Below are 23262 nucleotides of genomic sequence, written 5' to 3' on the forward strand. Positions count from 1 at the left end.
GGGGCGGGGTCGGACCGGAGGCGGGGCCGAGCCCTGGGAGAAGATCTGAGGGCGGAGGGCGCGGATCCGGGAGAGGTGGGCACTGCGCGTGCGTGCTCGCGTGGGGGTGGGTCCCCTGGGTTCTGCAAGCCCCTGGCATTGATCTGAGGTGGGGGAGGGTAGACGGTGCAGGCTCAGGCATCTGGTTGGGAAAAGGCTTTAAGGTGAAGCTATGCACTTCAACCCACCAAGTAAAGGAGAGCATAGGGTTGGGGCTTGCGGGAGAGGTGGGGCAAATAACCGCGAGTCGAGAGGCGCGCGCGTTCTGGGGGCGGGGCTGAGGGCCGGGCCGGGCTGCGCAGGGCGGGGCCTGTGGGCGGGGAGGAGCGAAGAGCCGGGAGTCGGGATAGGCGCGCGCCCCGGGGGCTGGGCTGAGGGCCGGGATGGGCTGCGGGGGCGGGGTCGGCGGGTGTGGTGGAGCGAAAAGCTAGAGCGGAGAGGTGCGCGCTCCCGGGGACTCCTAGGAGGCCGGGAGTGGGGGCGGAGCTAAGAGCAGGGACGCGCTTCGCGGGGAGGAGCGGAAGGGATATCCGGATTCCGGACAGTCCGTGCGCTTGGAGCTAACGGGAGGCGCAGGCGAGCGGGGTGGCGGGGCGGCGGGGCGGCGGGGCGGCGGGGCGGCGGGGTGGGTTGGGCCCGCGCTGGGATAGGTGGGAGCCTAGCTGGACCGGACCGACGGTGCGGGGAGCTGGTGGAGAGGGTTGTGAGGAGGCTGACGGCGGGAGGGCGCTGAGTGGCGGCTCGAGGGGAGACGGATGGGTGAACTCCGACGCAGATCTGTTCTCTCCCTCAGTCCTAGAGACATCAGTGCCAGTCCACGAACTTTTTTGAGCCCCGAAATAATGGTTTAAAAGGGAAAAACAATTGCAGATTGGAATTAAAAGGTCTACCAAACTGTAACCTTTCAACTGCTACATAACCCATACATAATGATTTATAGTTAATGTAGGATGTGGGTTCATTTAATGTATTTTATGTAATTTGGGGTGGGGCGTCCAGTAGCCTGAATGCTTAGGACCCTCGGAGGTCTTGAAATGAATGGCTTTGGTCACTGACACCACCTCCTCGCCTCTGTCCCAAACCCATCTCGGTCCAAAGCCATTCATTTCACAGTATATGTAGTGGTATACCAAGCTGTAGGCCAGGGCCCTGGGTGACAGAGCGTGGCCGTTTTCTAATTTACATAAAAGCTCCCAATCAGTCATGTGGAGAGTACCAAGTCAGGGATAAAGTGAACTGTGGACTTGACCCCTGGAGGTTTTCAGAAAGGACCAGGACGGGCATGTGACCTGGAGATGAAAGGGTAGCTCAGTGGCTCTGGGACAGGGCTGTCCAGGGTCAGGGGCCTTGAAAAATGACAAGGAGGGCACCCCAGAGTGCACCCCCTTTAGTAATCTAGGCCCTGAGGGAATACGTGTGTACTTATTTAGAGTTAAGTTATCCCAGGTTGCGGGGGTGTTGGTTAGAGTGTGCACAAGCCTGCACCTTGGAGTTGTGGAAGCAGCATTCTCTGTGGGTTTCTCTGGGGCTGGTTTGCCTCTTTCTCATTAACCATAAACAAGGAACCTTAAAAAGAGCTCAACTTCTGCCATTAAATAATGAGCACCCAAGAGAGGAAATAGGAAGGATACTGATGGATATAGGAGGTACGAAATGAGTTTTGTGTTAAAGTACGTGTTGACTTCCTTAAGACAATTTAGATGCTAAGAATGTGAGGCAAGGAAAGAACGGAATATTTTGACATATTCTTTTCCTTATTCTTATACTCGACATCAGTGCTTGATATTTTTTCCCTAAAATATAACTTACTGAGAGCAAGTTCTCTCCCTGAGTCTCCAACCCCCACATTTGCACGCCCAAATATATTACCATAGGGTTTTTCCACCTCTGTATTCACGTTTTGGGCTAAATAATTTTTTGTTGTGGGGGTATTTAAAAGCCTCCGGAAATGCCCACTAAATGCCAATAGCATCACACACCTCCCCTCCAAGTTGTAACAGCCAAACTGTCTTTCAAATTGTCAAATTTTCTTGGGGGGCAGAATCACCCCAGTCCTCTTGAAAACCACAGGATAGAACCCATTGCCTTCAACTTGTCTTCTCTGTCTTTCCTAGAACTTGATCCAGTCTAAAAGAACCAATGCAGGTATCCTGTCTTTAGTTTCCTCCATAAATTATCATGTACTCTTCTTGGATACTTTCAGGGATGGAAAAGACTTAAAATTTTTACTTTGCCAGTACGTTCTTTTATCTTTGATGTCTTCCTGCTAAAAGTTTGTTGAGTTCAGTTCTCCCACTTGGAATTATAAAAGAAAAATTCTAGTCCTTTTTCTATTTTGAACATTTGTGATATTAATTACATTTCTCTCTGATCTCTTTTGAAATATTTCAGCCAATTCTTTCAACTTTCTCCATGTAATAACTTTTTGTTTTCCTCTGACAATATTAAACCTGACAATGTCCTACTTAATATATACTACCCAGAACTGATGTAGTATCTAGATATAGATCACACTATTAGCACATAGCATTATAATAATAGTTATATGTTTGTCCATCTTTCTTGACTTTGATCTTGAAGGCAAGAACCAAGTTTTAGTCACCACTATAATCTTAGGTTGTAATCATCTTTGCATAACTAGCAAGCACAGTGCCTGATCCTTTAAAAAAATTAAAAATTTTTTTTTAAGATTTTATGTATTTTTTTTAAAGATTTTATTTATTTATTTGACAGAGAGATAGAGATTACAAGTAAGCAGAGAGGCAGATGGAGGGAGAAGGGGAAGCAGGCTCCCTGCTGAGCAAGGAGCCCGACGTGGGCCTGATCCCAGGACCCTGAGACCATGACCCGAGCTGAAGGCAGAGGCTTAACCCACTGAGCCACCCAGGTGCCCCAAAGATTTTATGTATTCATTTGAGGGGGAGCAGCAGAGGGAAAGGGAGAAGCATACTCCCTGCTGAGCATGGGGCTTGATCCCAGGGCTCTGGGATCATGACCTGAGCCGTAGGCAGATGCTTAACTGACTGAGCCACCCAGGTGCCCTGATATCTAAAAATTCTGATGCATGTAGTTCCTCCTTAACTCTGTTAATGTAATCTAAGATTATATTCTTTTACTTTTGGGGGCAAATACAGTACACTCTTGCCTTATAGTGTGACTTTTTAATGAACAAAACCTTTATGTTTTACACCTCTAGATCAAAGGTCAGCTTTCTTACTTTTTCTGTAAAAGGCCAGATAATAAATTTTAGACTTTATGAGCCTTATAGTCTCTATCAAAGCTCCTGTGTCACTATAACACAAAAGCAGCCATCAACAATGTATAAATGGATGACCATGGCAAAGTTCCAATAAAACTGTTCATGGAGGGGTGCCTGGATGTCTCAGATGGGTAAGCATCTGCCTTCATCTTAGGTCCTGGGATCTAGCCCACATCGAGCCCCGCATCGGGCCCTACATCGGGCTCTCTGCTCTGTGGGGAGTCTGCTTCTCTCTCTGTCACTTCCCTTGCTTGTGTTCTCCCTGGCTCGCTCTCTCAGATGAATAAATAAAATCTTTAAAAGGAAAAACTATTCATGGATACCGAAGTATGGATTTCATATAATTTCATATAACCTTCACATTTCACAAAATAATTTTAGATACCAACTAAGGATCAGGCACTGTGCTTGCTAGTTATGCAAAGATGATTACAACCTAAGATTATAGTGGTGACTAAAACTTGGTTCTTGCCTTCAAGATCAAAGTCAAGAAAGATGGACAAACATATAACTATTATTATAATGCTATGTGCTAATAGTGTGATCTATATCTAGATACTACATCAGTTCTGGGTAGTATATATTAAGTAGGACATTGTCAGGTTTAATATTGTCAGAGGAAAACAAAAAGTTATTACATGGAGAAAGTTGAAAGAATTGGCTGAAATATTTCAAAAGAGATCAGGAATTGTAAAAGAAAAATTCTAGTCCTTTTTCTATTTTGAACATTTGTGATATTAATCACAAAATAATTTTAAAAAGTTTTTTTTTCAAAGATTTATTTATTTATTTATTTGACAGAGAGAGACACAGCGAGAGAGGGAGCACAAGCAGGGGGAGTGGGAGAGGGAGAAGCAGGTTTCCCGTGGAGCAGGAACCCCAATGTGGGATTTGATCTCAGGACTCTGGGATCATGACCTGGGCCAAAAGGAGACGCTTAATGACTGAGCCACCCAGGCGCCCCAAAAAAGCATTTTAAAATAAAAAGCATTCTTGGGGCGCCTGGGTGGCTCAGTGGGTTAAGCCACTGCCTTCGGCTCGGGTCATGATCTCAGGGTCCTGGGATCGAGTCCCGCATCGGGCTCTCTGCTCGGCAGGGAGCCTGCTTCCCTCTCTCTCTCTCTGCCTGCCTCTCTGCCTAGTTGTGATTTCTCTCTGTCAAATAAATAAAATCATTAAAAAAAAAAAAAAAGCATTCTTAACTCATGGGCCATACAAAAACAGGTGGCAGGCTCAATTTAGCTCATAAACAGTAGTTTGCCAACCCCAATTAAAATCAATCCTTGTTTGATTGACGTTTTAAGCCTGGGTACAGACCTTTATTGTTACCCTTATTAAATATATTATTCATCATATCCCATCTTTCTAGCCTGCTTAGATCTTTTTGTGTGTCAGTTCTTTCATCTACCATATTAGCTGACATCCCAGCTTTGTGTCATCTGCAAAATTGATAAGAATACTTTTCCTATCTTTTTTTTTTTTTTTAAAGATTTTATTTATTTATTTGACAGACACAGATCACAAGTAGGCAGAGAGGCAGGCAGAGAGAGAGAAGGAAGCAGGCTCCCTGCTGAGCAGAGAGCCCGATGCGGGACTCGATCCCAGGACCCCGAGATCATGACCTGAGCCGAAGGCAGCAGCTTAACCCACTGAGCCACCCAGGCGCCCCTACTTTTCCTATCTTTAATTAATAAAAATGTTGAGTGGCATCAGACAAGAGGTTTTCCACAGTTCATTTTGTTCTATTAATCATCATTCTTTGAGCGTAGCCATTCAAAGAGTTATAAATATTTACTTAAAGTACTGCCTGTCACCCAACCTATATTTCTCCATATGGTCCATATGGAATCTTGAGAAGCTTTGTCTGAAGTTTTGTTGAAATAGTCAGAACATGTCCCTAAAAATAAATGTATAGGTTTGGCATAACTTTTGTGAACTAATGATAGTCCTGCTTTCTATTGTACTACTACTCTCTTGTTTACATTTTCAGGGCTATCATTTTAATAATGATATTTTAATAATTTTAGAATTTTGTTAAGAATTAACATTCAAGTTCATCAATCTGTATTTCTAGGAATTTACCGTCTTACGTCAAATTATGTGCTAACAGTGTTCATCTAACGCTAGTTCTCTGGTATCAACAGTATTAAATGCAAGAAAAAAGCCAAGAAAAGAGGCACAAATAGAAAATGTTAGAATGCATGCCTTTTTTTTTGACCAGTCTTACCATGGCTTTTAACACTATCATACTAGATTTTAAAATTACAATAAAAATGAACCTTATGCCAATAAATACAAAAATTAAGAAGAAATGGATTTTTTACAAAATAGAAATTTTTTTTTTTTTTTACAGGATTTTATTTATTTATTTGACAGAGGGTACAAGCAGGGGGAGCAGCAGGGAGAGGAAAAAGCAGGCTGCCACTGAGCAAAGAGCCCAACATGGGGCTCGATCCCCGAACCTAGGGATCATGACCCAAGCCAAAGGCAGGCACTTAACCAACTGACCCACCCAGCCACCCCCAAAATATATATTTCAAAATTGACTCAAGGTGATAGGGAAAGCCTGAAAAGAACAGTTGAATTTGAAATAGTAAAAAGAATCTACCTGCCAGTAGATTTTAGCAGGCTTACAGGATCAAATAACCTCTGTCTTAAACAAATTGCTCCAATAACTAGAAAAGGGGGAAGCTCTCTAACTTATTTATGTTGGGAGTACAGTCTTGATTATAAAGCCAGAGAGAGGAGTGCCTTGGTGGCTCGATCCATTGTGCATCCAACTCTTGATTTCTGCTCAAGTCCTGATCTCAGGGTTGTGAGATCAAGACCCTACCCCATCGGCCCTGCACTCAGATGAGAGTCTGCTTGTCTCTTTCCCTCTGACCCAACTCCACCTTACACCCTCTCTTTCTCTCTCTCTCTCAAGTAAATAAAACCTTAAAAAAAAAAAAAAAACAACAGACAGGGACTGAATAACAAAGGAAAATTATAAGCCAGTCTCATTTAGAAGTATGCTTGTACAGCAATGGCCACGGTTGCCAAACTGGAAAGAACCAAGATGCCCTTCAATGGATGAATGGATAAGGAAGATGTGGTCCATATACACTATGGAGTATTATGCCTCTATCAGAAAAGATGAATACCCAACTTTTGTAGCAACATGGACGGGACTGGAAGAGATTATGCTGAGTGAAATAAGTCAAGCAGAGAGAGTCAAGTATCATATGGTTTCACTTATTTGTGGAGCATAACAAATAACATGGAGAGCATGGGGAGATGGAGAGGAGAAGGCCATTGAGGGAAATTGGAAGGGGAGGTGAACTATGAGAGACTATGGACTCTGAAACAACCTGAGGGTCTAGAAGGGGCGGGGGGTGGGAGGTTGGGGGAACAAGGTGGTGGGTATTAGCGAGGGTACGTGTTTCATGGAGCACTGGGTGTGGTGCAAAAACAGTGAACACTGTTAGGCCGAAAAGAAAAAAAAAATTAAAATTAAAAAATTAAAAAAATTAAAAAAAAGAAGTATGCTTGTAAAAATTCTAAATAAAATATTAGCAAACTGAACCCAACTATGGATGAAAATGATAATATATGTTGGCCATGTAGATAGAGTTCATGCTAGGAACTGGGGATGCTATAACAATAGAAAATCTTGATATAATTTATCACATTATCAACCTGTAGAAAAATCTGCATAACCATCTTAGGAAATGTTAGAAGAACATTTGATAAAATTCAGTTTATTTGTGGAAAAATAAAATCTAAAGCACAAAAAGAGAAGGAAATCTATAACCTGGTTAACAGTGTCTAGCAAAATCTTCAGTGAACATCACGTTTGATGGGGAAATGTTAGAAATATTCCTTGTATGATAAAGAATAAGACTTTTAAAAAATAATGTTATTTTAAAAAATATCCCATTTACAATAGCAACAGAAACCATAAGACATCTAATAATTAATCTAAAAAAGGTGAAAATATGTTTGGGGAAAACTAGAGAATAATTTCAGAACTTAAAAGAAGTCTTAAATAAATGGGGAGATATGAAGAAGATAAATGAATAAATGAAGATCTATGTATTTGAAGACTCATTATCATGATATCCTCTCCAAATTAATTTATAAATGGAATTGAATTACAATCAACATCTCAAAGTTTTTTTCCTGAGCTTAAAAATCTTTCTAATAATTAAGGTACAGAGCATAGAATTTTGAAAATTAAGTAGAGGAGTTTATCAGATGTTAAGACTTATTATTTCATCCTTTTAGGTTCAGTCTGTCATTATATTTACAGTGTGTCTTTTTTTTTTTAAGATTTTATTTATTTATTTGACACATAGAGAAATCACAAGTAGGCAGAGAGGCACGCAGAGAGAGAGGGGGAAGCAGGCTCTCCGCTGAGCAGAAAGCCGGATGCCGTACTCAATCTCAGGACCCTGGGATCATGACCTGAGCCAATGGCAGAGGCTTAACCCACTGAGCTACCCAGGCGCCCTACAGTGTGTCTCTTGAAAGGGTATCTGTTGGCTTTATTTAAATTCAGTTGATTAAGTAATGTTTAGTTTATTAACATTTAATGGAATAATGTATTTGTGTTTTAAAGTATCTTCTTGCTGTTTATTTTCTGTTTCTCTTTATTCTCCTTTTTGGCCTTTCAGATTTATCAGGTATTTTTATGATATTTCATTTTTTCTTTTCTGTTGGCCTTCCTATAACTTTTTGTTCTATGGCTTTTAGTGGTGACTTTATCCTAATCCTAGGATTACAACATGTATCCTTAACATCCTAGTCTACTTTGAATTAATATTATGTCACTTACGGGGCGCCTGGGTGGCTCAGTGGATTAAGCCGCTGCCTTCGGCTCAGGTCATGATCTCAGGGTCCTGGAATGGAGCCCCGTATCGGGTTCTCTGCTCCGCAGGGAGCCTGCTTCCTCCTCTCTCTCTGCCTGCCTCTCTGCCTCCTTGTGATCTCTCTCTGTCTAAATAAATAAAGTCTTTAAAAAAAAATATTATGTCACTTAATGTTCAACATAAGAACTTTATAAAAGGACTATACAAAAAGTACAGTTTCATTTATCCTCCTTTTGACTTTTGTACTATTATTGTATTTATTATTTCTACATCTGTTAAACATCTATTAAATCCCTACCATTCATTGCTATTTTTAAAAGTCTTTTATGTTAGCAAGACCTGTACTATTACTAGTGCTCTTCCTTTCCATATACCCAGGATTCAACCTGGAATCATTTCCCTTCAGCCCATAGAACTTCCTTTAATATTTTTTTGTAGCATGTGTTTACTGATAAATACTTCATCTTTTGTTTGCCTGAAAATGCCTTTATTTTGCTTTCATTTTCAAAGAATATTTTTGCTGGATGTAGAATTCTAAATTTTGTGTGTTAGCACTTTAAAGATATCATTCCACTGTCTTTTGGCCTCCATTGTTTTCTGATGAGAAGACAGTTTTTATTCTTGTTCTCCTAGGTGTAATATGTTTTTTGCTTTGATTAATTTTTAATATTTTTAAATATTTTCTTTAATTTTCAGCAATTGATGAAGATGTGTCTAAGTGGGGTTTTCTTTGTGGCATTTATCCAACTTAGGGTTCAAGAGCTCTTGGATCTCAGGTTTATGTCTTTCATAGTTTTGGAAAATTTTCACCTATATTTGTTCAGATTTTTCTCCTAAGCTACTCTTTTTCTCTTCTCTTTATGTGTTACATGTATATCTAAATAGTTTGATAGTGTTTCACAGGTATCTGATGCTCTGTTCTGCTACTTTCATTTTTTTCTCTATATTTCATTTTGGATCATTTCTGTTGACCTATGTTTAAGTTCAGTGACCCATTCTTTTTTTTTTTTTTTTTTTTTTTTTTTAATTTTTTATTTTATTTATTTGACAGAGAGAGAGAGATCACAAGTAGGCAGAGAGGCAGGCAGAGAGAGAGAGAAGCAGGCTCCCTGCGGAGCAGAGAGCCCGATGCGGGGCTCGATCCCAGGACCCTGAGATCACGACCCGAGCCGAAGGCAGCGGCTTAATCCACTGAGCCACCCAGGCGCCCCCAGTGACCCATTCTTATGTTGAGTCCAGTCTAATGCTAAGTCCATCTAATGAATTCTTTTTTTTTTTTAAGATTTTATTTATTTATTTGACAGAGATCACAAGTAGGCAGAGAGGCAGGCAGAGAGAGAGGGAGGAAGCAGGCTCCCCGCTGAGCAGAGAGCCCGATGCAGGGCTCAATCCCAAGACCCTGAGATCACGACCTGAGCCAAATGCAGAGGCTTTAACCCACTGAGCACCCAGGTACCACTAATGAATTCTTTTTTTGAGATACTATACTTTTCAGTTCTGGAATTTTCATTTTCTTTTTTAGAGTTTCCATTTCTCTGCTAAAATTCCCTTTCTATTCTCCCATTTTGTCCGTCTTTTCACTAAATTATGTAACAAACTCTTGGTAGCTGTCTTCACTAATTCCAATACTTGGGTCATCTATAGATCTGCTGAAGTGATTTTGTACATTGAATGTTATGTTTAAAAGAATGATAGACCTGGAATATTATGCAGCCATCAAAAAACGAAATCTTGCCATTTGCAACGATGTGCATGGAGCTAGATGCTATTATGCTAAGTGAAATAAGTCAATCAGAAAAAGACAATTGTCATATGATCTCACTGATATGAGAATTATGAGAAACAAGACAGAGGATCACAGGGGAAGGGAGGGAAAAATGAAACAAGACAAACCACAGAGGGAGACAAAAGGAGATTGAGAGACTCTATTTATTTATTTATATATTTATTTATTTGACAGAGAGAGAGGTCACAAGTAGGCAGAGAGGCAGGCAGAGAGAGAGGGAGAAACAGGCTCCCCACTGAGCAGAGAGCCCGATGCGGGGCTCGATCCCAGGACCCTGAGATCATGACCTGAGCCGAAGGCAGAGGCTTAAACCACTGAGCCACCCAGGTGCCCCGAGATTGAGAGACTCTTAATCTCAGGAAACAAACTGAGGGTTACTGGAGGGGAGAAGGGTGGGAGGGATGGGGTAGCTTGATGATGGACATTGGGGAGGGTATGTGCTATAGTGAGCGCTGTGAATTGTGTAAGCCTGATGAATCACAGGCCTGTACCCCTGAAACAAATAATACATTCTATGTTAAAAAAAAAAAAAAAAAAGAGTAATAGACACTGAAGTAGGTAATGCCCTTTCCCAGAGAGAACACACCATTTTCTTTGCCTCACAGCCAGGAAAAGGGGCAGATCACTTCCTCCTAGGGATCTGACTGAGGTTTGGTTTTATTTAAATAGCTTCAGTTTATCTCTGATTGCAGATACTTGGGAGAGAGATCAATTCCCTCCATCAGGGCTTTGAGACCTAAGTAACCAAGACCACATAAATCTTTCTCTGCTTTTCAGTTCATATACCCAGTTTCCTGCGAAGCTCCACTTAGGGGATGGTTTCTTTGATCTTATTAGGGGTTGAGATGGGTTGGGGCTGGGTAGTAATTTGACTTTACTTAGTTGCACTTTAACTCTGTGACTCCGCGCCTGGGTGGCTCAGTGGGTTGAAGCCTCTGCCTTCGGCTCGGGTCGTGATCCCGGGGTCCTGGGATCGAGCCCCGCATCGGGCTTTCTGCTCCGCGGGGAGCCTGCTTCCTCCTCTCTCTCTGCCTGCCTCTCTGCCTACTTGTGATTTCTATCAAATAAATAAAATATTAAAAAAAAAAAAACATAATGATGAGTGAAAGAAACCAGATGCAAATGAGTGCAAGCTGTATGATTCTATATATACACATTTCAGGCAAAATTAATCTGTTAGAAAAAAGGACCGTGCTGCTTTTGGGAAGGAGAGAGGGAAGTGATTGGGAGGGGCATACAGATGGCTTCTCAAATGCTGGTAATATTCTGTTTCTTTACCCTGGCTGGTGATTACCTGGGTGTGTTAACTTTGCGAAAAGTTATTGCTCTGTATACTTCTGATTTGTGTTCTCTTCTTTATGTATGTTAGTTCAGTAATAAAAAAAAAAAAGTGTGCGGGGGTGGAGAAACAAAAAAACAAAGTTAAAAGGAAAAATCAAGCTACAGAGGAGATTTGCAACACATACAACAAAGAATTTGTAACCAGAAGATTTTATTTTTAAAAATTCCTACAAATCGTGTGTAAACCTGGCGATTCACAGACCTGTACCCCTGGGGATAAAAATACATTATATGTTTATAAGAAATAAATGAAAAATTTTAAAAAATTCCTACAAATCAAAAAGAAACGGACAAAATTTATAAAAAACACCCCAGTATCAAAATGAACAAAGGATGAGGAAAAGCAAATAACAGGAAAAGAGGCCTGAATGGCTCATAATCATATGAAACAGTATTCAACCTCACTAATAATCATGGAAATACAAATTATAACCTTATCGAGATATCATTTCACACCAATGAGATGGGCTAAAGCCAAAACCTCTAATAATACCAAGTTGGTGAAAATATGAGGAAGCAGAAACTCTCAAGCACTATAGATGGTAATGTAAATTGTTAAAATTTCGAGATCAAATTGATCAATTACTGACTTGAAGATATGCTGATTTTTTTTTTTAAAGATTTTTTATTTATTTATTTGACAGAGAGAGAGATCACAATTAGGCAGAGAGGCAGGCAGAGAGAGAGGAGGAAGCAGGCTCCCCGCGGAGCAGAGAGCCCGACGCGGGGCTCGATCCCAGGACCCCGAGACCACGACCCGAGCCGAAGGCAGCGGCCCAATCCACCGAGCCACCCAGGTGCCCCGATATGCTGATTCTAAGTTTCGGCAATTTTACTTCTGTAAAGAAAGGTACTCTTTCTTTTTTTTAGCCCTCCTGATGACATTTTTATTAAGCTCTTATAGGATGCCTTGTCTTAAGAAACAGTGAAATCATACCTAATTAAATATGGTTGTCTTCTTTGCTTTAGCTGCCAATTTTCTATGATCTGAAATCAGTGTTCACCTGCAATAAGTAAACAGCACCACATAAGAAAGGTACTCTTATCATAAGACTTTCTCCCACATATGCTAAGGATATATACACAAAGATATACATTTCAAATTTGTTTATAACAGCAAAAAACTGGAACACCTTAATATTCATCGTTACAGAAATGGAGAAATACCTGACAGCAGTTAATGTGAATAAGATAGATTTACATGTATCAACACAATAAAAACTTGAAAACGGACACCTGGGTGGCTCAGTGGGTTAAAGCCTCTGCCTTCAGCTCGGGTCATGATCCCAGGGTCCTGGGATCGAGCCCCGCATCGGGCTCTCTGCTTGGCAGGGAGCCTGTTTCCTCTCCTGTCTCTCTCTGCCTACTTGTGATCTCTGTCTGTCAAATAGATAAATAAAATCTTAAAAAAAAAAAAAGCAAAAAACTTGAAAACATAATATTGAATGAAAAAAGCAAGTAGTATAAGGATATATATACTGAGAAATCATCTTTTATTTATTTATTTATTTTTAAATATTTTATTTATTTATTTGACAAGAGATCACAAGTAGGCAGAGAGGCAGGCAGAGACAGAGAGAGGAGGAAGCAGGCTCCCCACTGAGCAGAGATCCCGATGTGGGACTCCATTCCAGGACCCCGAGATCATGACCTGAGCTGAAGGCAGAGGCTTTAACGTACTGAGCCACCCAGTGCCCCTAAGAAATCATCTAACTTTTAAAAGGACAGTACATGTCATTTATGGGTACATATTTGATAAAAGTATAATAAAATATAGCAAGGAGAGATATTAACTTCAGAATAGCTATTACCTCTGGACAAGGAAGGAAATAGGCAAAAATGTTAACATTTATTAAATCTAGGGAGTGAGTACATAGTTGCTTAACATATGTGATAGTCTCTGTACTTTGTTGATTATTTATTTGAAATAGTTTCATTTTTTAAAATATTAGCCAGAGGCTGGGGTATAAAGAGTATTGGAAGACTTCTTTTTCCAAACACTCTCTGTCCATTAATTCTTTATAGATACGACTTTTACAGTCACTTTGCTTCTATATATTTGCCCGGGCCCTGTCACCACCAGATCAAGGAGAAAGGTGAATGAGATCTGATAGAGTCTTCTCTTGCCTTCTCTGTCTAATCCACCAAGGTCCTTATCTTTTCAGGATATTTTTATTAAACTCAAAATATTACCATGCAATAGAAATGTCTTTAAATCCATGACCCAAGTGACTAATTCAGAATTTAAAAATAAACAAAATTTGTTTTCTCTCTTATTTTACATTCTGCTCCAAAAATAATGATGGTAAGATATTTTTAAACAGGTGGATAATATTATTTGCTACTTCAGTTGATAAATGTTTGGATAAACAGTCACGTAGTACACCTGGGTGGCTCAATTGGTTGAGCCTCTGACTCTTGATTTCACAGTCCTGGGTTCAAACCCCGAGTTGGGCTCTGTGCTTGGTGTAGCGCCTACTTTAAAAAAGAAAAAAAAAGTCACAAAAATATGTTTTTATGTTCCAATTTTTTTTTTAAATTTCAGAAATAGAATGATACAGGGGCGTTTCTGGTGGCTCAGTGGGTTAAAGCCTCTGCCTTTGGCTCGGGTCATGGTTTCAGGATCCTGGGATCAAGCTCCGCATCGGGCTCTCTGCTCAGCAGGGAACCTGCTTCCCCCTCTCTCTTTGCCTGCTTGTGATCTCTGTCTGTGAAATAAATAAATAAAATCTTAAGAAAAAAAAGAAATAGAATGATATAAATAATTTTTAAAAACTTATCCATTAATCATGTTACCTTATCCTTTAACTGTTTCTGTATCATTATTGAGGACTTTTAATTTTAGAATAATGATGTCAGTTAGTCAGTGTCTTTTTTTTTTTTTAAAGCTTTTATTCATTTATTCAAGAGAGAGAGAGATCACAAGTAGGCAGAGAGAGGGAGAAGCAGGCTCCCACTGAGTGGAGAGCCAGATGCAGGGCTGGATCCCAGGCACACTGAGATCATGACCTGAGCCAAACGCAGAGGCTTAACCCACTGAGCCACCCAGGCACCCCAAGTACTCAGTATCTTGTTTTGTGGAGTAGAATAGTGGAAATAATCATTATCTTACAGATTAGTCCTGGGGGAGGTTAGAGGTTTACTTATATAAATAACCATGTTAGAGTCCCTCCCACTTGTTGAATAGCTTGGTTGTTAAGCTGTGTGCTAGGCAACAGGCTTTCTCTTTCCCTTTTCTCAGATGAAGTTCAGAGAATCAAGAATTTGCTTTTGTTATTATTGTTTTATTTGCAGATTAACACCTTAAGATGAGAAAAATTGATCTGTGTTTGAGCTCTGAGGGGACTGAAGTGATTTTAGCTACATCAAGTGATGAAAAACACCCACCTGAAAATATGATTGATGGGTAAGAGTTACTATTTTTTCTTCCTTAAAGTCTTGATATTAGCTCAGTGAACCCCTTCAGTACTGGGACTATGCTTTACAGCAACTAGAACTTTTAAATATAGTTTAATAAATGATTGGTGAAGTACATTACTTAATAGTATCTACCTTTGGTACCATTCCTGAAACAAACTCAGTTGTGCATATTTAGGCTTTTGATCCTTTTTTTTTTTTTTTAAGATTTTATTTATTTATTTGACACACAGAGAGAGATGATCCCAAGTGGGCAGAGAGGCAGGCAGAGAGAGAGGGAGGAAGCAAGCACCCCGCTGAGCAGAGAGCCCGATACAGAACTTGATCCCAGGACCCTGAGACCATGACCCAAGCTGAAGGCAGAGGCTTAATCCTCTGAGCTACCCAGTTGCCCGCTTTTGATTCTTTTCTTTATAAATTTTAAACCAACCTTTTATACAAATACTTTTTAAGAAGTAGTTTAACAAGGCAAAACTTTAAACAACTACCTCATTTTAAGGAAGAGTACATTGTAATATCTGGTTGTGATTTTATTCCAAGTTTTTTAGTAAATAGGAATAAAAACATTATAACTTCTCATTATTGCCTATTTCCTTAGTGGTCTGAGCAATATCTTTGCTTAACTGAAGGCCTGACTTCCTGGTATCTACTTGCATTGTCTGGTTCTCAGCTTGTTGATTTCATTCCAATTTTCTGTCTTTACTGTGCTACAGCTTCTTCAAGGTAGAGATAAATATCATTCTCAGGCTTTTAAATTCCAAGAAAAAGTAGTTAATGGAAAAACTCCTTTTTAAATAGTTGTGACTATTTTATTACTCTCTTGATTTCTCTTTCTTGGTATCTCTACAATGACCAGAGTTTGACTTATAAAATCATATAATTTTAGAGCTGGAAGGACTTAGAAATTTAACTTACCTAAACCTTTCATTTTAGAGTTGTGGTAAGAGAAGTCTAAAGAGGTCAAGTGCTAGTTTTAACTGCTGAAGGCAGAGCCAGTTACAACACAGATCTTGTGGCATTTTTGTGTTCTATCGTGAATTCCATGTATCTGGATAAAATTCTAGCAACTTAACCCCTTCCTATAAGCCTAGTTGTTATCTCCTCTCTGACATCTGTCCCTTTGGCGTCATGTAGGATTAGTGTACCTTTTCATCAGACTCTAAAAGAATTTAGTGTATGCATCTATTACCTTTTTATCCCTTTATTGTATAATTAATTATTTAATATTTGTGTACTCTCTTAACTATGAATTCCTAGAAGTTAGAGATATGACTCACTCATCTTTGACTTTAGAATGTCTTAAAATAGTTGAGTATTGTTGAATTAGATCATCAAATATCAGTCAAATACAATTAATATTGGAAAGTAGCTGAGCATATACACATTACACAAACCATATATTCATGTATATATACGTATTATTTTAATTTGAATAGGGCTTTATAGTTTCACAGATGTTATGTCATGTGACCTTCACCATAAGCTTGGAAAATAGGAGGCAAAATGTTTTTGTTTATTTATTTATTTATTTTTAAAGATTTTATTTATTTGAGACAGAGATGTAGAGGGAGAAGGAGAAGCACACTCCCAGATGAGCGGGGAGCCTGACTCTGGGCTTGATCCCAGGACCCCGAGATCATGACTCAAGCCAAAGGCAGACGCCTAACTGACTGAGCCACCCAGGCACTCCCAAAATATTTTAAAAATGTATTTTCAACCTAATTGTAAAGATGAAGAAAAGGATAATTGGAGATAAAGATGGCTAGTTCAAAATTACATAGATAACCAAGTGGTGGAATCAATATTAACCTCATGTCTTCTAAGTCCCAGTTTGGGGTTCTTGGTACTATACTATGATAACTCAAACTTTAGATTTGAATCCAAAACTTAACATCCATTTTTTTAGCCTGTGCCTCTTAATCCTTGGTTTTTTACTTCTTGGAATTCAGGTAATACCTGTTTATCCCATTCTGCCTCAAGAGTAGAGAAATTAATATGGAAACTGTGTGATCATATGCAGATATAAGGAGATTTACCTTAAGTTGTTTTCAGAAATAGAGATCTTTCTGGGGCACCTGGGTGGCTCAGTCAGTTAAGTGTCTGACTCTGACTCAGGTTATGATCTCAGGATCCTGGAATCGAGCCCCATCTTAGGCCTCAGGCTCAGCGGGCAGTTCACTTGTCCCTCTGTCCCTCCCCCTACTATCTGTCTCTCCCAAATAAATAAGTTTTATTTATTTGTCTCTCTCCCAAATAAATAAAATCTCTTTTAAAATTTTTAAAAAATAAATAGAAATGTTTCCAAAGACAAGTCCTTATTAATGAATGATTAAGGACATAACCCTTAGTACAGAAAACTATATAGAATAAAAGTAGTTACTGACCTGATAACAGAACACATCAGAGACCTAATGTCTATGCATTTCGAACAAGTACAATTAGACTTTATATAGTAGGTATTAATAATTAATCTCTGCTCATAAGTTGGTTTGTCTAAATGGAAGTAACCATAGAATTATTTGGAGAAAACAGTACCCTAAAAATGCCCCCATTAGATAGTTCTCAATTTCCACAGAAGTAAGATTTAAAGTGATTATATTTCTACTTGTCTTTGACTCTACTTTTGCCCTTCGGTATTTAATATGTTAATGAAAAAGGAGAAAGGAAGTTCTACATTAGAAAAAAAAGAGTTAAGAGAAAAAATAGTAAGAGAGAATTAGTCCTTTCAGCGTAATGTATAATACTAGATTTACAGTTAAAATTCCTGGTTAAGTGAACTATATATGTTACCTTGGACTAAAAGGATATGTTCTTTGAGCCTCACTTTTCTGATCTGAGAAATGGGGATAACACCACCTTCCCTGACTACCTCAAAGTTGTGGAAAAAATCACATGAGATAATAGATGTTAAACAGTTATTAGCTGTAAAGCCTTATATTTTTTTTATTTATTTATTTATTTATTTGACAGACAGAGATCACAAGTAGGCAGAGAGGCAGGCAAAGAGAGAGGGAGAAGCAGGCCTCCCGCTGAGCAGAGAGCCTGATGTGGGGCTTAATCCCAGGACCCTGAGATCATGACCTGAGCCAAAGGCAGAGGCTTTAACCCACTGAGCCACCCAGGGGCCCCATGTAAAGCTTTATATTTAAACGAAAACTACTGGGGCACCTGGGTGACACAATGGGTTAAATATTGGATACTTGATTTTGGCTCAGGTTGTGATCTCAGGGTCATGAGATCAAGCCTTGTGTTGGATTCCATGCTCAGTGCAGTCTGGTTGAAACTCTCCTTCTCCCTGTGCCCCTTTCCCCACCCCCATACTCACACATGCGTGCTCTCTCTAAAATTAATTAATCTTTAAAAGAAAACTATTGTTTTTATGACTTCATTATACCTAACTATGAGAATTCAATTATATGTCAATAAAATTTTATTAATTAGTTTATTTTTTGAATTCCAGTATAATTAACATACAGTGTTATATTAGTTTCAGGTGTAAAATGTAATGATTCAGCAATTCTCTATATTACTCAGTGCTCATCACAAGTATACTCTTAATCCCCTTCACCTATTTTACCCACCTCTTCACCCACCTCCCCTCTGGCAACTACCAGTTTGTTCTCTCTGTATAAGTCTGGTTTGTCTTTTTTTTTTTCATAGTTGTTTTGTTTCTTAAATTCCACATATGAGTGAAATCATATGGTATTTGTTTTTCTCTGACTTATTTCACTTAGTATTATACTCCCTAGCTCCACCCATGTGTTGCAAATGACAAGATTTCATTCTTTTTGACGGCTGAGTATTATTCCACTATACATACACTGCATCTTCTTTATCCATTCATTTGTGGATGGATACTTTGGTTGCTTCCATATCTTGGCTGTTGTAAATAATGCTGCAATAAACATGGGGTGCATGTATCTTTTTGAATTTGTTTTTTCATTTTCTTTGGGTAAATACCCAGTGATGGAATTACTGGATCATATGGTGATTCTATTTTTAGGCTTCTGACCAACCTCCATACTGTTTTCCACAGTGGCTGTGCCAGTTTGCATTTCCACCCAGAGTGCATGAGTATTCCGTTTTCTCCACATCCTTGCCAACACCTCTTGTTTCTTGTGTTGTTGATTTTAGCCATCCTGTCAAGAGGTGGTTTCTCATTGTGGTTTTTTTTTTTTTAATATTTTATTTATTTGACAGAGAGAAATCACAACTAGGCAGAGAGGCAGGCAGAGAGAGAGGAGGAAGCAGGCTCCCTGCAGAGCAGAGAGCCTGATGCAGGGCGCTATCCCAGGACCCTGGGATCATGACCTGAGCCAAAGGCAGAGGCTTTAACTCACTGAGCCACCCAGGCACCCCCTCATTGTGGTTTTGATTTGTACTTCCCTGATGATTACTGATGTTGATCCTGTATCTGTTAGGCCCATCTGTATGTCTTCTTTGGAAAAATGTCTATTCATGTCTTCTGCCCATTTTTAATTGGATTATTTGAAGTTTTTTGCTGTTGAGTTGTGTAAGTTCTTTGTATATTTTGGATATTAACTTCTTTTTTATTTTATGTTTTTTAAGATTTTTTATTTATTTATTTGACAGAGAGAGAGAGAGAGCTCACAAATAGGCAGAGCAGCAGACAGAGAGAGGGGGGAAGCAGGCTCCCTGCCAAGCAGAGAGCCCGATGTAGGACTCGATCCCAGGACCCTGAGATCATGACCTGAGCCAAAGGCAGAGGCTTAACCCATTGAGCCACCCAGGCACTACTAGATATTAACCTCTTATTGGTTGTACCATTTGCAGATATCTTCTCCCATTTGGTGGGTTGTCTTTTTTTTCTTGATGATTTCCTTCACTGTGTAAAAGCTTTTTATTTTGGTATAGTCCCAATAGTTTAATTTTGCTTTTGTTTTCCTTTCCAGAGGGGATATATCTAGAAAAATGTTTCTACCACAGATGTTAAGACATTACTGTCTATGTTTTCTTCTAGGAATTTTATGGTTTGAGGTCTCACATTCAGGTCTTTAACCCATTTTGAGTTTATTTTTGGGTGTGGTGTAATCGAGTGTTCCAGTTTCATTCTTTTGCATTTAGCTGACCAATTTCCCAACACCATTTGCTGAAGAGATTCTCTTTTTCCCATTGCATATTCTTCCCTTTTTTGTCACAGATTAATTGATTAGTGTCATATATGTCACTTTTAAAAAAGATTTTATTTATTTATTTTGAGAGAAAGAGAGAGTGTGTGACCACGGAGAGGCGCAGAGGGAGAGAGAGAATCTCAAGCAGATGCCACGCTGAGCACAGAGCTGGATGTAGGGCTTGATCTCACCACCCTGAGATCATTACCCAAGCCCAAATCAAGAGTCAGATGCTTAACCGACTGAACCACCCAGGCCACTCCTGCCCCTATGTCATGTTTAAAACCAGTACATCTCTACATACTATGTGATGTTGTTATATTGATCATGTTCATTAAAATTACCTGAGAAACAGAGGGCAATTAAAAGTCATTTGAATAAGTAAAACTTAAAACCATATACATATAAATGAAAAATAAATTATGAAATAAATAAGCATAATATAAAAAATCCAAAATTGTGAGTTGGACCTGTATTGTTTTGTTTTGTTTTTGGTAACAGCTTTATTGACAGATAATTCACATAGTGTGCAATTCACCCATTTAAAATGTACAATTTATTGGCTTCCAACATATTTAGAGTTATGCAGTCATCTCCATAATCAGTTTTAGGGCATTTCATTACCTCCCCAAAAAACCTTATGACCCATTGCAATCACCTTATATTTCCCCATCGCCACCCACCCTAGGTACTCTTTAGTCTACTTTATATCTCTATAGATTTGCCTGTTCAGAGACTTCATATAAATGGAATCATATATATGGTCTTTTATAAATACCTTCTTTCACTTACATGTTTTCAGGGTTCACCCATGTTATAGCACATATCAGTGCTTCATTCCTTTTTATTGCCAAATAATATTCCATTTTATGGATATAGCATATTTTATTTATTCACTCATTAGCTGATGGATATTCAGGTTGTTTCTACTTTTTGTCTGAATGTTCTCCAATCTTATTAAAAAATGCCAATTTATAAATCCAAGAAACTCAGCAAACCCCAACCAGGATACACACAAAGAGACCATACTGTAATCTGCTGAAAAGTAAAGAAAAATATTTTAAATAGCTATGAAAAAAAATACATTAACTACAGGGGAACAATAGTACCAGTGGCAGCTGACTTTGTGTCACAAACAGTGGAATACAGGTGACAATGGAATAATACCTTAAATGTTGAAAAAAGAAACAACAAAAAAACCCTGTCAACTCAGAATTCTGTATCTAGCTAATATATCTTTCAAAAATGAGGGTGAAATAAGAGACATTTTATTCCCCACAAGTAGACCTGTATCACAGGAAATGTTAAAGGAAGTTCTGCATGTTGAAGTGTTAATGATACTAGATGGAAATTCAAACCTATAGCAAGAAATTAAGTACATTGGAAATGGTAAATGTAAAAAAAACTATTCTTTTTCTTTTAATTAAAAAAAAAAAGTCAACTGACCAGGGCGCCTGGGTGGCTCAGTGGATTAAGCCTCTACTTTTGGCTCAGGTCATGATCTCGGGGTCCTGGGATTGGGCCCTGCATCAGGCTTTCCGCTCAGTGGGGAGCCTACTTACCCCCACCCCCGCCCCACCTGCCTCTTTGCCTACTTATGAGCTCTATCAAATAAATAAATACAAATCTTTAAAAAAAAAAAGTCAACTGACCACTTAATGGGAAAAAACACATTGTACTCTGAAATGCTATGTATGTAAATATAAAATTTATTAAAATAATGGCACAAAAATGGAATTCAATGTAAAATGGCTATCATAGGTTCTTATGACCTTGAAAATAACCACACACACACACACACACACACACAAAATTAAATGGAATTTTAGGTTTTAAAAAAATTCAGTCAAAAGTAGATAGGAAAAGAGAAATAGAATAAGAAAAAAATAGATTGGAGGGACAAATGGAACATGAAAAGCAAGACGGTAGACTTAAACCCAGCCATATCCGTAATTACATTAAATGCCAATGGGCTAAACACTTCAATTAAATGATAGAAATTGACAGAATTTGTCAGATTGGGTAAAAATATAACACACAGGTATATGCTATCTGGAAGAGATGTACTTTGAATGTAACGTCACAAATAGGTTGAAAATAAAAGGATGAAAAAGATGTATCCTATTAACACTAAACATAAGAAAGTGGCTGTGGCTATATTCCTATCAGACAAAGTAGAATGTAAGGTAAGGAGAATTACCAGAGATAAAGGGGACATTTTTAATGTTTTGAGAATTCTTTCATCAGGAAGAGATAATAATCCTAAATGTATACTGACCTTGTAATCTTCAAAATACATAAAAACTGACGGATCAAAGAAATAAACAAATTCACAATCATAGTTGGAGATTTTAACACCTTTCTTTTAGTAGTGATAAAGCAGCCAGACAAAGATTCTAAAGATACACATAGTAAAGACATGGTAAAGATAGGGTGATCTGCACGTGTCAGTCACCACTGAATTGACGTTTATACAACACTATAATCAACAGTGGCACATGGAAGAAGTCTACATTAAAACATTCACTAAAATGTGCTGGTCCATAAAGCCAGTCAATTTCAAAAGATGAAAACCTTAGGGAATATGTATTGAAAAAAAATGGTACATGTGAGATGATGGATGTGTTAATTAACTTTATTATGGCCGTGATTTCACAACATATATGTAAACAAATCATCATGTTGTATACCTTAAATATACACAATGTTGTGTATTGATTAAATTGCACTAAAGCTGGAGAAAAAAGAATTTGTTCTCTGACCACTATGTAATTAAATTACAAGTAAATATTAAAAAGACCTTTGGAAAGACATCCCTGAAACTTAGAAATTAAGCATGGCACTTCTAAATAACCCATTGGTCAAAGAAGAAATCACAAGGTATATTAGAAAATATTTCTGGGGCGCCTAGGTGGCTCAGTGGGTAAAAGCCTCTGCCTTTGGCTCAGGTCATGATCCAGGGATCCTGGGATCAAGCCCTGAGTCGGGCTCTCTGCTCAGCAGGGAGCCTGCTTCCTTTCCTCTCTCTCTCTGCATGCCTGTCTACCTACTTGTGATCTCTGTCTGTCAAATAAATAAATAAATAAAATCTTTAAAAAAAAGAAAATATTTCTAACCAAATGATAACAAAACACAATATATCCACGTTTGTGGATGCAGCTAAAGTGATGGTTCCAGGGAAATTTTTTATAACATAAATATTTTATCTTAAAAAGAATTTTTAGGGGCACCTGGATGGCTCAGTCGATTAAGCATCTGTCATCAGCTCAGGTCATGATCCTGGGGTCCTGGGACTGAGCCCCACATCGGGCTCCCTGCTCAGCAGGGAACCTGCTTCTCCCTCTGTCCCTTCCCCACTTACTCTCTCTCTCTTTCTCTCTCTCGCTCAAATAAATAAAATCTTTTTAAAAAAAAGAATTTTTAAAAACCACTAGTTAA

General features: G+C 38.8%; 1 protein-coding gene across 4 annotated transcripts in view; it reads left to right on the plus strand.

The window, feature by feature from the left end:
* The first annotated feature begins 10 nt into the window (after positions 1-10).
* Positions 11-23262, plus strand: part of HSPB11 (heat shock protein family B (small) member 11) — a 35455-nt gene continuing 12203 nt past the window's right edge. Inside the window, exons 1-2 of one of the 4 annotated variants that reach the window (XM_045983703.1) lie at positions 11-75; positions 14570-14681. In XM_045983703.1, the coding sequence (XP_045839659.1) occupies positions 14584-14681 (98 nt within the window). In that variant the 5' untranslated portion in view covers positions 11-75; positions 14570-14583. Of the gene's footprint in view, positions 76-459; positions 480-525; positions 616-2155; positions 2185-14569; positions 14682-23262 lie in introns of those variants that run through there. The other 3 variants (XM_045983747.1, XM_045983704.1, XM_045983826.1) reach the window with 3 other exon arrangements.

The sequence above is a fragment of the Meles meles genome, chromosome 1, assembly GCF_922984935.1.
Source record: "Meles meles chromosome 1, mMelMel3.1 paternal haplotype, whole genome shotgun sequence".
NCBI classification, from domain to species: domain Eukaryota; kingdom Metazoa; phylum Chordata; class Mammalia; order Carnivora; family Mustelidae; genus Meles; species Meles meles.